The following is a 12,687-nucleotide window of genomic DNA, read 5'->3' on the forward strand; positions in this document are numbered from 1 at the left end:
ATAAATACCCTCGATTCTTCGGCAAGCATTGCGTTCATGTCTTGATCGGATATGGCTGGCATCACTTTGATATCTGAGTAGTAACGCTCTACCCATTCTTTGTACACTGGAATGTCTTTCGCGTATAATAGTTTCGAACTCGGAGAGTCCTTACCTGAGAATAACAAGAGAAAAATATTTATATCTTTCCGAAATGCAACGCAGGCGTAAAGATTAGCAAAAAAAAAAAAAAAAAAATTACGCACCTAATCTATGGTCCGACGTTGAGCAGCTATCCATGAACGTTTGCGCCACGACGGAGAGACACGAGTCCACGATGTTCGATTTGTGAATGTCGAAAATAAAGTTTGGATTTTTGATGAGGTTAACCCAAAACCTGAGAGGAAGTGAATTGCTCTTCCACGTGTGGACCACTTCCGGGTCGGATATGCCGTGTTGCAAAGCTTGGTCGTCCATGAAATCGAACATGTACTTGATGGCGAGGGGAAGTGCTGAACCTCGGTGGGCAGTGCTAAATATGGTCTCGAAAAGATCGTCGACAAACTTCTGGAGCGTACCCTTCGTTGCTAGTAACCTCGTGAGATAAATCTCCGAGACCATCTTGTTGCCGCGGTCTCCCTCTTTTCGTGCGTCAGAGTCGTGGTGCTTCACGAGATGCCAGACCTTCATACCACCCTCATGATTCTGATTGAGCGGCGAAGTGGCGCGGGAGAGCGGGGGACTGGCCGAACTAAACTTGCTAAGATTCAAAGTCTCATATTTGTGCGATTTGTCCGTCTTTTCAGACAGAATTGAAAGATTATATATAGACGATTGTTTGGAGACTAAATTAAGCGACGCTCCATCCGGTACCCTGTAATGATTTAATGTGTTTCTCTTCTTCCATTCTCCCTCGGTCTTCGTTGTCGAGTCTTCGTCGTAGAGAATTAATCTACCGGACGCGCCAGTTCGCCATTCTGCAACACGCCGTCAAGTGCGATTAAGAATTGTGCAAAATGAAAATTTGCGGAATAGCAATTGAAATATTCAAAGCGTTCCCCTACCGAGATCAAGATCCTCCTTCCGAGGTCTTTGGCTGTAAGGTGTCGCTCGGTAAATCGTATCCAATGCTTTTTCTTTCACCTGAGATATTGTGTCGCAGTCGAGAACTTTGACCGGTACGTTTTCCGTGTTGGGATCCATTCCGCCGACAAATACGGTTTGTTGCGATATTGAGACATAAACCGTCTGAAATTTTAATACAAACATTATTATGAAGTACCAACTCATCTTATTGAAGTACGTCTTATCGAAGGACGTATAATTACCATTGGCTTGAAGTCGATGGATTGTCGGATCAGCTTTTCCTCAGACAAGGAGTATCGTGCCTCCGAAGTAATCGCATCCACAGGACCCTTATCGACCTGCTGTTTCACTGCGCGAAATAGCACGTACAATGGTTCACCGGCGCATTCTCTCATAAATTTATACAAGAGAAACGTGAACCAAGCAGACAGCATTTTCTCAGCAACGCTCTCAGTTCTGGAAAAGAAATAAGTTATTTAAAATCATAAATATTTTCGATATCGAACGTCAATAATTGAAAGCACGCGCAGTGTGCACTGACCGTCTCAGGAATAATTTCGGATGGCTCTTGCCTTCCGTGCACTTCTCGATGAGATCTGCCAGAAGAGTTTTCAGAATGTCCGTGCAATACTCCATTTTGCTCTGAAGTGTAACCATAATGAGGCTGGCAACGTTGACTCGATCCCGCATCGAGAAGTAGCGGTTGCTCTCGAGCGTTCGTACAAACAGCAGTAGGAAAGTTTTATTCATTATTAATTGACCGAACAAGCGCAATCCCTTTTCCTTTCGCGCTAATTCCGGCCTGTCCCCTGGCAGCACTGGACTATTATCGTCACTGGGGAATAGTATCATCATTGCATAAGTGCGATAATCAAGGAAGGGTATGCCGCCGCTGGTCAGGTCTCCGGTGAGATCGGTCATTTCTGTTTGCAGCTCGGCGAAGGCTTCTTTACACTCAGCGGCGACGCGTAGCTCTAGAATGTCCATCTGCTCCTGCATGTTCTTCAACACTCGATTGCTTTCGGTAGATTTTCTGCGGTAGGCGATGAGGAATGCTATGAACACGAATACTAAGATCACAATAGCGGCGATCACGCCGATGAGCGCGGGTTTCGACAACGGTCCGTTGAGTCCGGCCGGCAGTGCGTAACTCAGCTTGCCGATGTTGTAGCGAAGCGTACCGCCTACTATCAGCACGACCTCCGGTAGCTCCTGCTTATTGGGCAGACCCTGTGCGTCGATGGCGGGCGGCTGCGTCAACGGCGGCCGACAAGTGAGCTGCTGCCGCGATAAGGACGTGACGTTGCAGAAGGCATTGCCGATCTGCACGACCACGTCGGACTCCTGACAGGCGCGATCGAGATGCTGGCCGTTGATCGTCAGATAATCACTCTTGTAATACTTCACTTCCTCGTCGAAGACCTCGTAGATCGGATTCGGGTACAAAAGGAAATGGCTGAAGCCGTGCTGCGAGAGGTTCTGCACGCCGGTGACGTTGTCCATGCGGAAGCCGTACTCGAGAGCGAGCGGGCGTTCCGCGTCCAGCATCACGTGTTCGGGCACCTCGATGGTCGGCGATTTGCACACCATGCTCTCCTGACTGTGCACTTCGCACTGCGACACAAACATCTTCTCGTCGTAGTAGACGTACATCTGCGGGCTCTGTATGTAGCCGAGATTCTTTCCGGTCACCGAGATCTTTATTCCACCCGCCGGGATCCCCTTCGGGACCTTCATCTGGCCAGCCACGCCGCTCTCCACGCTCTCGATCGTCGGATCGTCGACGTACTCGAAGAAACCGTCGTATAAACGGTTGCCGCCGTCGAAGGACATCTTCAGCATGCCGCTCCTCTTCCGATCGCTCGGGCTCGTCATACAAAGGGCCTCGTTCGGCTCGGCGCTTATTATGGAGCAAGGCAGATCGTCGATGTCGGCGTGGATAGTGCTGCCGGCGTTCATGTAGTTGCCGGTGATCTTGATTGTGGTGCCGCCGCTCAGAGGTCCGTACTTGGGCGATATCGAAATAATTTGTGGATCGACGAACTCGAAGTTGTAGGTGGACTCGCCGCGAAAGTCCTCGATCTTGACGATGACGGGTCCGCTCTTGCCTTCCTGTGTGCCGGGTCCGTCGACTCGGCAGACGATCTGCTTGGTGCGAATGTAAAGCTCCTCGTAAGGCAAGCATCGCATGCCAGCCACCGTAACGCCGCTGACTATGTCCTGCAAGGTGTATCGAACGATTAAAATACATCTAGTCGATTAACATAGTAGACCCTCGCATAACACGAGGAATATGAATCCGTGTTATAACGAGTCGCAGGGTTATACATATATGGATTATGTATGGATATGGAAACACATATTTACAAAAGATGTAAGGGTTTGTTATAAAAAATGTAAAATAAATATTAAAGATATAATTTTTATACGGAGGGGAAGAAGCTTTGATCGAAAAAGTCGCAGCAGGTGGCAAGAGATACAAAAAAAAATATTTCTACACAGTAAACTATTCATTTAAAGATGTAATCGTTAAATATTTTTTATTTTACTTTAAAACAGACAAGTATTAAAATAAAAAATGTTTCGTCATTACTTGAAGTAAAAGAAACGGTTAGTTTCATTGTCATTTATTTATTCGCTCTCGGAACTATGAGCGCTCTAGACTCGATGCTTCAGCCTGCATTCGATCTAATGCTCCAATGCAATGCTGCTAGACTGCTATTTCGGCGTAATGCGTCATAAACAAAATAAAAAAAAAAAGATTTTACGCGATAGTTTCCATTCGAATGTAAAGTTATACGAGCCTGTTTTATCGTGTTATACAGACACTATCACAATTTTTTTATCGTGTTATACGAACCCGTGTCATATGGGGGTCTACTGTAATTGATATTCGCTGTACCAGCGATGATATAAATCCTTGCAAAATGAATATAAATGTTAATATTACATTTTATAATTTGAAACATCTTTAAGAACATTGCATAATGCTTATATAATATTTTTTACTTCTCTATCTTCTCGTTCATTAATTATCCTAACATATAAACGATGGAGAGCAATAATGGATTAAGAACGATATGCATTATGATGACGAGTACATAAACGAAATTACGTTTTCCTGCAGTTACCTTGAAAGTTTTGCCGAGATTGATGCCACGTATCGTCACATTCGTGTTGCCTTCCCAGGGTCCCATTATTGGCTCGAATGATTTGATCTCCGGATTTGGACAGGTCTGGTTGCTGTTGAGCCACATGCCCGAGCCGCGGTCACACTGATCTTTAACTTCGCACTTGAATCCCGTCTGGCACCAGCCGCAGCCGTATTTCGACGGCAGAGCTAGACACATGCCGCAGTTGTCCGCCATGTCGCGGCATCGATATATCACCAGGTGTATATTGTCTGGATTATCCAACGGTTTGGAGCCGCCCCAGATCACGGCGAAGGGTACCGTGATGTTGGGCGCGCGGGAGGTATAAGAAAACTCCGTTTCCTCGCAGTAGATCGTGTCGGCCAGCAGGCGCGCGTTAACGCTCGTCACGCGACCCTCGATGTTGAATTGACACACGAAGCGTGTTTGTATGATGAATTGCTGTTGAGAATCGCGCTTTTTTACAAAAGGCGACGTTCGTAAGGATGTTATTAACGTTTAAAAAAATTTCGAATATAATTCTTACATACGTCGTTTTGCGTATGTAAAAATTATAAAACTCAATCAACTGCTAATTCAAGTCGCTTTGCGCAAATCATGAGATTCCATGGTAAAGCGACGTGTCAAAATAAATAAGATAAACGTAATAACAAACTTAGGAGGGAAAAAATATTCCATAATAATGTAATGATATATAGAGTAGTTTTTACATACCCCAATGATATGCACTTTCACTCGTATCGCCTTTTTGATACCAGCAGCCACGAGGATCTCCTGAGATTCGGTAGCGTTAATAGTGGGACAAAAACCTGGCCCACTTCTATAACTTGGTCCCATTCTCTGCAAGATAAACAATATTGTTAAAACGCTTATATTTTTCCTCCAAGCTTTATCACCGATTTTTATTAACAATTTAAACTTTTTTGCGGTACTACATTATCGCTACATATTTTGAACTGTATTTTTGCATTGTATCTCTGTTTCCATTCCATTTAAACATCATGCTTCTTTGTTCGAGTTTCAGCCCACTTGATTATTTCAAACATTATACGATGCAAATAATAGAGAGAGATTCTCAGTATTAAATTTTCATCAAAAATTACAAATTAATTGATAATCATGCATTAATATTCATAGGGTGAACGCAACGTTTTAACTCCAAAACGAATCGAGTTGATATTGAAATGAAATTAGTCGATGCATGTTAACGCATAATGCAACAACAGAATCGCAATTTTGGCTCAAAACTGGGCGTTGTGAGTTTGCAACACATATGAATCGCTTATCTTGAAAATGGTGCAAATCCTGTTTTGAAACATTAATAGCTTCAGAGAAATGGATACGCGATTGTAATCGATTTAAAAATTGTTTAAACTGAGTGCAGTTTTTTCGAAATTAAGCTCATATTATTTTCCATACAATTTTCTTAAAATGAAGAAATAATCTTACAGAGATAAAGTCTATAAATTATCAATGTGTGTGCGTGTGTGTGTGTCAATTACTGCAGTTTTGGAGAAACGTTTTAATTTATATTAATTACCGTAGATAATTAAGTATCAAGTACGTAATGCGAGAGAAATTCTTGCAACACTGTCTCGGAGAAATTTCTCTAACATTTATATCACTTAATTGCTCTTCAATTTAAGAAACATTTAATTAAGAGCGAGACTTACGCTGACTCCTGTGACAAGGATGTCATTACGACAATTCTCCGCTGTATCGTGTGTACATCGATGACCGTCCACGCACCAGTCACACGGGAAACTCGACGACACGCATTGCGTGCACGAGCTGTACGTGTTGCAGTCGAAGAAAGTGAAGTTCGTCGCCACCAAATCGGGCCCGTTTGTCATCCTAACGGACAGCTTAGCCGTGAAATGATGCCGGCCCGGCGGTATCGACGGCAGGAGATCCGTCCTCGGGGTGGTGCAATTTACGCCGTAGGATTTCCGCGAGGCGTTCGTGATTAGGGTCTTGTCGAGGGCGGAGAATGCGCATAGGAACTGCCCGGACAGAGTTGGCAGGTTCTCGATAACGAGTTCGAGGGTCCTGGCGGTCGTGCGTTGCAGCTGGTCCGGCGTGACGGCCGTGATGGTCGTGCATCTACCGCTCTTGTAAGAGATCCAATAGAGCGGGTCCTTGGCCGCGTCCTGACAGTCGCTGCGCAAATTGCATTTGTTCTCCAGCGAGCACCAGCCGCAGTACGGATCCTTGGCGCCCAGACAGTCCCAGCAAGTTTTATAGACCGAGCATTCCTGCACTTTCACCTTCGACACCTTCTTCTCCGTCAGCACGTAGAGGTGCATCAGTTGCGAGTCGAACAGCAGATCCGGATTCACTGGAGAACCGGGATCGATCTCCAGATCGCCGTATTCCAATGCTAGCGTCGAACTTTCCACCACCACCTGAAATAAGAATACACTTTTTAAGTAAGTTGAACTGGCAAAGTTATAAAATTGATTGCAGTTATAGCACTGATTTAATCCTTCAGAACATTTTTCACTAATGTCATTATTTTTAACCAATAAGAGAGTTGATATATCGAGTTTGATCAGTCACTTGCAAAATGTAGCACATTTTGGGCTTGACATATTGTTGAGAATGTTTCATTATTAAATTATAGTGTTTCATACAAAATTTCATATAAAATTAAAATTATTGACAGAATAAACGAGGAATTCTGCCAATTCGCTAAAAAGTCCGAAATCGATCGTAATTGTTGGATTTGCGCAAAATTAGAGAGACGTTGATGTAGATTGCAGTTAATAGACTTGTATAATATATTTATCGTAATACCAGAGTATTTTCGTATCAACAAAACGAGGATGACACGCGAGCGGAATGAAGAATTAAATATTCACGACGGAATGATGAACAACTGCTAGCTCGGCTAGAGCGGAGTAAATATTACTTCCGTTTAAGTATTTATTGAGTATTAATTATCGATATTAGTTCGATGACGGACCACTCATTGCGTATTCCGTTTCTTCTGTCGCAAAAGTGAACATTTCCAAAAATATTTCGCATACGTAGACCCATCGCTCGTGATGCATCGCCAATTTTAATAATAATGATATATAATAATTCGACGCGGTCACGTCCGGCAGCGGTGAATTTTACAACCCGGTATTTTAATCCTACATTACGAAAGTAACATGAATATTTACGTCGTCTCGCGCGGATTCGTCCCCACAAATTTCCCAGGTGGTTACCGTGTCTACTGAGTTTTTGTACCTTCAATGCCGCCGGTATAAAATTGCAGCCGCCGAAAGTAACAGCGTAGCTGCAATTTGCACGCTATTATTTTAATGCGAAATTCTCCGCGCGTCGCATCTTTTCCGCGGCCGTAGTGTGGTACAATCATCTCCCTACCAGGTGCACTTGCGCAGCATTCATTTTCTCAGACCTTACCGCAAGTCTCATTCGCGGTCGCGGTTAAGGGGTCGCAAATTAAATCCCAGCCTGAGACGACGGGAGGCTTTCAATCGACAGCGAAGTGACGACGGGCGGAGACAGAGCGAATCGTGAAACAGACGGAGGAGGTTCCCGGGACTAAAATCGTCCGCGGGCCTAATAAAAAGGTCATACTCTGATATTGTAATAACAGTAATCATCAGAGCGAGGCACGACGTCAACGACGTGGGTCGCTTTAGCGGTGGCGTTTGGCTTCATTGTGCCGAGGTATTCAAGAATGAATGACATTCGCTGCGTGTTTCGTAGTTATTATTGCCCCGGGAATTCCTCGTTACGATGATCGCAGTTCTGTGGGTCTTCCAGTTCTACAAATTTAATTGGCTAGAAGTTCTTTATAAATATATATTTTTTCTCAGGTTTATTTCATTATTTCTAAAAGTATTAATTTCACAAATTTTTCGATTTTATCACACAAATATCGATTTTAATAATAATGTAATGTAATATGGAAAAAGATCGCACACGTACATTGCGAGAAACAAACTATTCTGCCGAGGCAGAGATGGAATAATTAAGCATTTATATGTAATTTACAACAAATTGAATTGAGAGGGTAAAGCGGAGTTCGTGACAAACGCGTAGCGCGCAGTTACTATTCCGATTTAATTAGCAAATATTAATTAAGTCGCGTCGCAACGCATCGTACCTGAATATAAACGACGGGAATCAAGTCAACGGACATGTAATTTGCAATAATATGGTAAACACCTATTCGACTATTTTACAATGTTCATTACAATGATAATTAATGTTTTTTAATGAGGATACAAAAATGGATTATGATTCATCGTGTTGAGAATCTTATAATCGCAAGCGAAATGTACTGCACATACAACGGATTAGAAATTTAATGGACAAAATAAATGTTTTCAATCTCGTTTTAGGTCAACCAATTTTCGAATAACGTGTTATATAATGTAGCTTTTGAAAATTTTCCTAGCTTCATGGCTCAAGTATTTAATTGAACTTGGATGTCTCGGGTCAAGTGATTTTCGCTTCTTCGTTCTTTTTTTTTTCCCCCTAAAGAACTGTTGCATCGTTAATCGATACAACTTTACAAGACACCGAGGAAGAGCGAGGAGTAGACGAGTGCGGAAGAATCCTAGACAAGGGCCAAGGGCTGTCCACTCTATACCGATCAGCATCCGACCTTTGGCCGAGTAATGAGTCGTTACTTAAGACAGGTAATCACGGCGCGGTAACTATGTTACAATCTTCGTGTCCGGGCGCGGGACGGGCGGCAGGAAAATAATAACAATAATTACGAGGCTACCGAGTGTTAGTGGTGGTGGTTAATTCTAAGGTTCGCCCACGTATCCGCAGCTGGGCTTTTTAAGCGTGATTTCGCTCGCGCCGATATATACGGTAACGCGAGTGCGATGTTCGCGCGTCATTCGACCTCGGCGAATCTCCGACCAACGTCGACGCACAAAGGAGCTTTAATAAACGCGCGGGGATAAAGGCGAGGTCGGAGAGGTCGAGGATGAGGCTGGTGGGACGAGGGTTAAGGGGAAAGAGGACGAAGGAGTAGATAGAAATTATTTCTTAATGGAAGAAGAAGCACTGTGAGGGAGACGCGGACGGAAAGGAGGTACCGCGTAATGATGAAGAAGAAGGAGACAGGGCGCGCGCAGGCGAGAAGCTTGCAAGAAAGTTCCGCGTAGACAAATGCGAGCACAACCGAGGAGAGTGGGTTGACGAAAAAAAAGAAAAAAAAAGAAAGATACAAGCGCGATAAACTTTTGGGAATAAATGAACGAGTGGGAAGAAAAATGTAAGCTAGACGAACGTGAGAAAATTCGCTAAAAATAAAACACATCGATCGCTGTAATGGCTTGAAATTTAAATTTTTATAGTGCTCTGTATAATTTAGATTATGAGGAAAGCAAGCATCCAGTAATTATCCAAATTCCATAGAAATATACTATTAATCTTGCACTTGCATGCAAGTTTGCTGACGACGACGGCTAAATCGCTTAGGCATCCTGCTGCAGCAGGATCAAGGTATCGGTAAGAAATAGCGGATATTAGTTGATTGAAGTGTTACTTAATTAGTCTTCTAGTGTTTCGCGTCTAAATAATAGCGGCTAAAATGAGCCTGCAGCGAAACGGCGAGTCTTGCGATTGCTGTTTTTCAACCATTTCGCATGATACATCGATGCGGCGCTGGATTGGATTTTTTACAGCAACAAGACAAGCACAGGTGCAAGGACGTAGAAGAAAAATGACGCATAAAGGACAACGTTGAAAAGACAAGAAGGAGATTAAGCGCACGGCGTAGGATGAGATATCGGCTTTTCCCGGCGTCTCGACATCCAGCCGATGACGTTTAAACGCGAGGATAATAATAATCGCAACGCTACTGATAAGTAGGCGGACGTCTTAATTAACGCAGTTCGCTGATCGCAGCCCCGCTTTTTCCACCGTGCGATTGCATGCGTGTCTATCTGCGCGCGTATTGCGTGGGCAACGCGCGCCGATCAGCGCGGAGCGTCGCGCCGTCGCGATAAAAAGCGAATCGAACGTCGACATTCCTGAATCGATTTCGAGCCGAGCGTGTTTGCGCGTTCCATGTAAGGTGCTCGCGCATTAATGCCACAGCAAAATCCACGCCTTAAACTCGTTGCACAGCGAATGTGGCTGAACGCGATTAATGAGACGTGGGACTCGCGTCTCTGTTAGCGCGCGCGTAAGAGTAGCGATTCTCCACCGATCGAAATAATCAATCATTAATTATGGATCATCGTAGAGTTCGCGAACGTCATTAAAGAAGCTGTGTTTATTCGAATGCTTGATGAATAGTTTCTTATAAAGGGCGTTCAATATATTCTCGGTAACGCTATAATAGATCATATTTAATATAATTGAGCTACATTTTTATGACGGCTTAGTAAAATTAATTACTGGATGTATTCAAGATTATATTAAACAATTTTAAAAATATTTCTTACTTGTCTGTTTTCTGTTAGTTAACGAGAGCGTGAGAACAAGCGTCGTCTTTGTGCGTACGATACGGTTTCTCCTTCGTTACAAATAACTGATACTCTAAAAATAGTACATTTCCACGTTGTACAAAGCAATTGTCAGAAAAAGCGAAAACTTGAAATATCTATAATTGGAATGAAATTTTACATCAAACATATTAAACAGAAAATACTATTAAGAACTATAAATTTATAATGACTAGTCTTATATATTCGATAGAAATAGTCGGTCGCTTTAACGACTTGCCATGAGCGATCAATAAATGTCCGATAGAAAATTCCCGCTTCGTACAGGCTTAGGCAAAGTATGAAAAGGGTTTAAAAGCGACGATCACAACAGGGATTCGACTCGAAGCACGTTCTTGCATCCTGTCAGGATGTCTCAGAAAGTACCGACAAGACCGGTGCGACGTGATTAAATCCGGAGGTGCTCTTCACGTCGCTATGCATTTCGACGCAACAATTATGCATCGAGTTACGTATGCGTCCCTCCTTACCTCGCCCCCGTCCGCCACCCCCGCCCTGTCGCACATCCCCCGATCGACGCGCGGCATCTCTCCGGAATTTTTAAATGCATTCTTCGACGCGGTTCGCCACATTCGCCGGGACCTCCCTTCGCGGATACGTCACTGGGAGGAAAGAGAAGAAAGGGATTTCCGTCGTCGGCTCTGCCGGGATGGCGGGAGACGGCGGGGACTGCTACTGTCTCTGAGAGGCGTTCGACTGCGGCGCAAATGTATTCCTGGAGAACCTTATTTCAGGAAACCTTAGCCATCGATCTTATCCAGCGAATCGGATGCGAGTTCATACAGCGAGGGTTGAGCACAGTGAAATCGATTAGGATTAACGCTGATTAAACCCGGGTGAACGACACGGGGATATAACACGCCCCATGATAATGGATTCGTCTCGGAACCTTCTGTGTGACATAAAATCCGCGTCATTAATCACCTATGACTCTCTTTTTTACGGTATCTTCATCTAGTATTAATAATTGTCGTGCCTTTTTATTTTTTATTCAAGACTCATTCTCGACGTTATGATAGAACTATTTGTACAGCAATTCTGTATCCCGAACAGACAAAAAAAAAAACAACACGGACGCAACGAGCCTCATTTCGATTATGTTTGAAACATCGTTCAATCTGAGTTAACACGTTTTATTTTCCGCGCTTTTATTGTAGATCGATTTTTAATCTCGCGATAATACGATGAAATCGATTCCGATTCCACCACAAGTTTGTTTTTTACAAACTTTGAAAAAAAATATATGTACAATCTAGTTTCAAACAATATAATTTTATATAGCGTTCTTTTCTCTCATTCGTGAGAAAGACGAGCGATGAAGATTCAAGTTGATCGAGTTATAAATCTATTAACATAAATTAGAGAGACGTTTATTTAACAGAATGAGTCTCTCTCTAATAGCTACATTATCGAAATTTAACCATAACAGTTTAGAATTCACACAAAAAGAGACAGTGAATTGATTCAACCTCATTGTCAGTGAAAGCTGACTATCGGTCTGAGAAATCCGTACTTCATGAATCGTCATTGTATCTATAAGCTGAGACATTGATGTGCAGACACAATGCAGCAGAAACTGCATTATCCGATTGTTGTTGAGATATATGCTCGGTATTCACGACACATCGATCTGAAATAGTGATTTGACGGAAACGGATGGAATCGACGATTTTTCGTGGCGTTACTTCCAGCGCGCATCGATAAATTAACGTCGTGTCTCTATATAATACACTCCGTAGAACGAAAGAGCCAATAGCGTAGAATATAACCATCTTTTAAATGTGCAATATTGAAAAGTATTCTAAATAAAGAGACTTCCGGAAAAATGTTAAATTAAAATTTCATATATTTTAATTATAAATAAAAAAGTTTTGCTACGACATTTGTGACATCTAATAAAAAAATTTGTATAAAATAATAAAAGCATATATATATATATATGTGTGTTATATAGTATTTTGAAGTATTATTGTTTTATAATACGA

The 12,687-nt window shown here is 42.8% G+C and overlaps 1 protein-coding gene across 5 annotated transcripts in view; it reads right to left on the minus strand.

Annotated features, from left to right (window-relative positions):
* Positions 1-12,687, minus strand: part of PlexA (plexin A) — a 234,036-nt gene that overhangs the window by 1,956 nt on the left and 219,393 nt on the right. For all 5 annotated transcript variants that reach the window (XM_067356336.1, XM_067356334.1, XM_067356333.1 and 2 more), the window contains 8 exons: positions 5,891-6,622; positions 4,932-5,057; positions 4,197-4,658; positions 1,607-3,285; positions 1,308-1,521; positions 1,044-1,227; positions 246-956; positions 9-154 (listed from right to left, as the gene is read on the minus strand). In XM_067356336.1, the coding sequence (XP_067212437.1) occupies positions 9-154; positions 246-956; positions 1,044-1,227; positions 1,308-1,521; positions 1,607-3,285; positions 4,197-4,658; positions 4,932-5,057; positions 5,891-6,622 (4,254 nt within the window). The remainder of the gene's footprint in view (positions 1-8; positions 155-245; positions 957-1,043; positions 1,228-1,307; positions 1,522-1,606; positions 3,286-4,196; positions 4,659-4,931; positions 5,058-5,890; positions 6,623-12,687) is intronic.

The sequence above is a fragment of the Linepithema humile genome, chromosome 5 (assembly GCF_040581485.1).
Source record: "Linepithema humile isolate Giens D197 chromosome 5, Lhum_UNIL_v1.0, whole genome shotgun sequence".
In the NCBI taxonomy this organism is placed as follows: Eukaryota; Metazoa; Arthropoda; class Insecta; order Hymenoptera; family Formicidae; genus Linepithema; species Linepithema humile.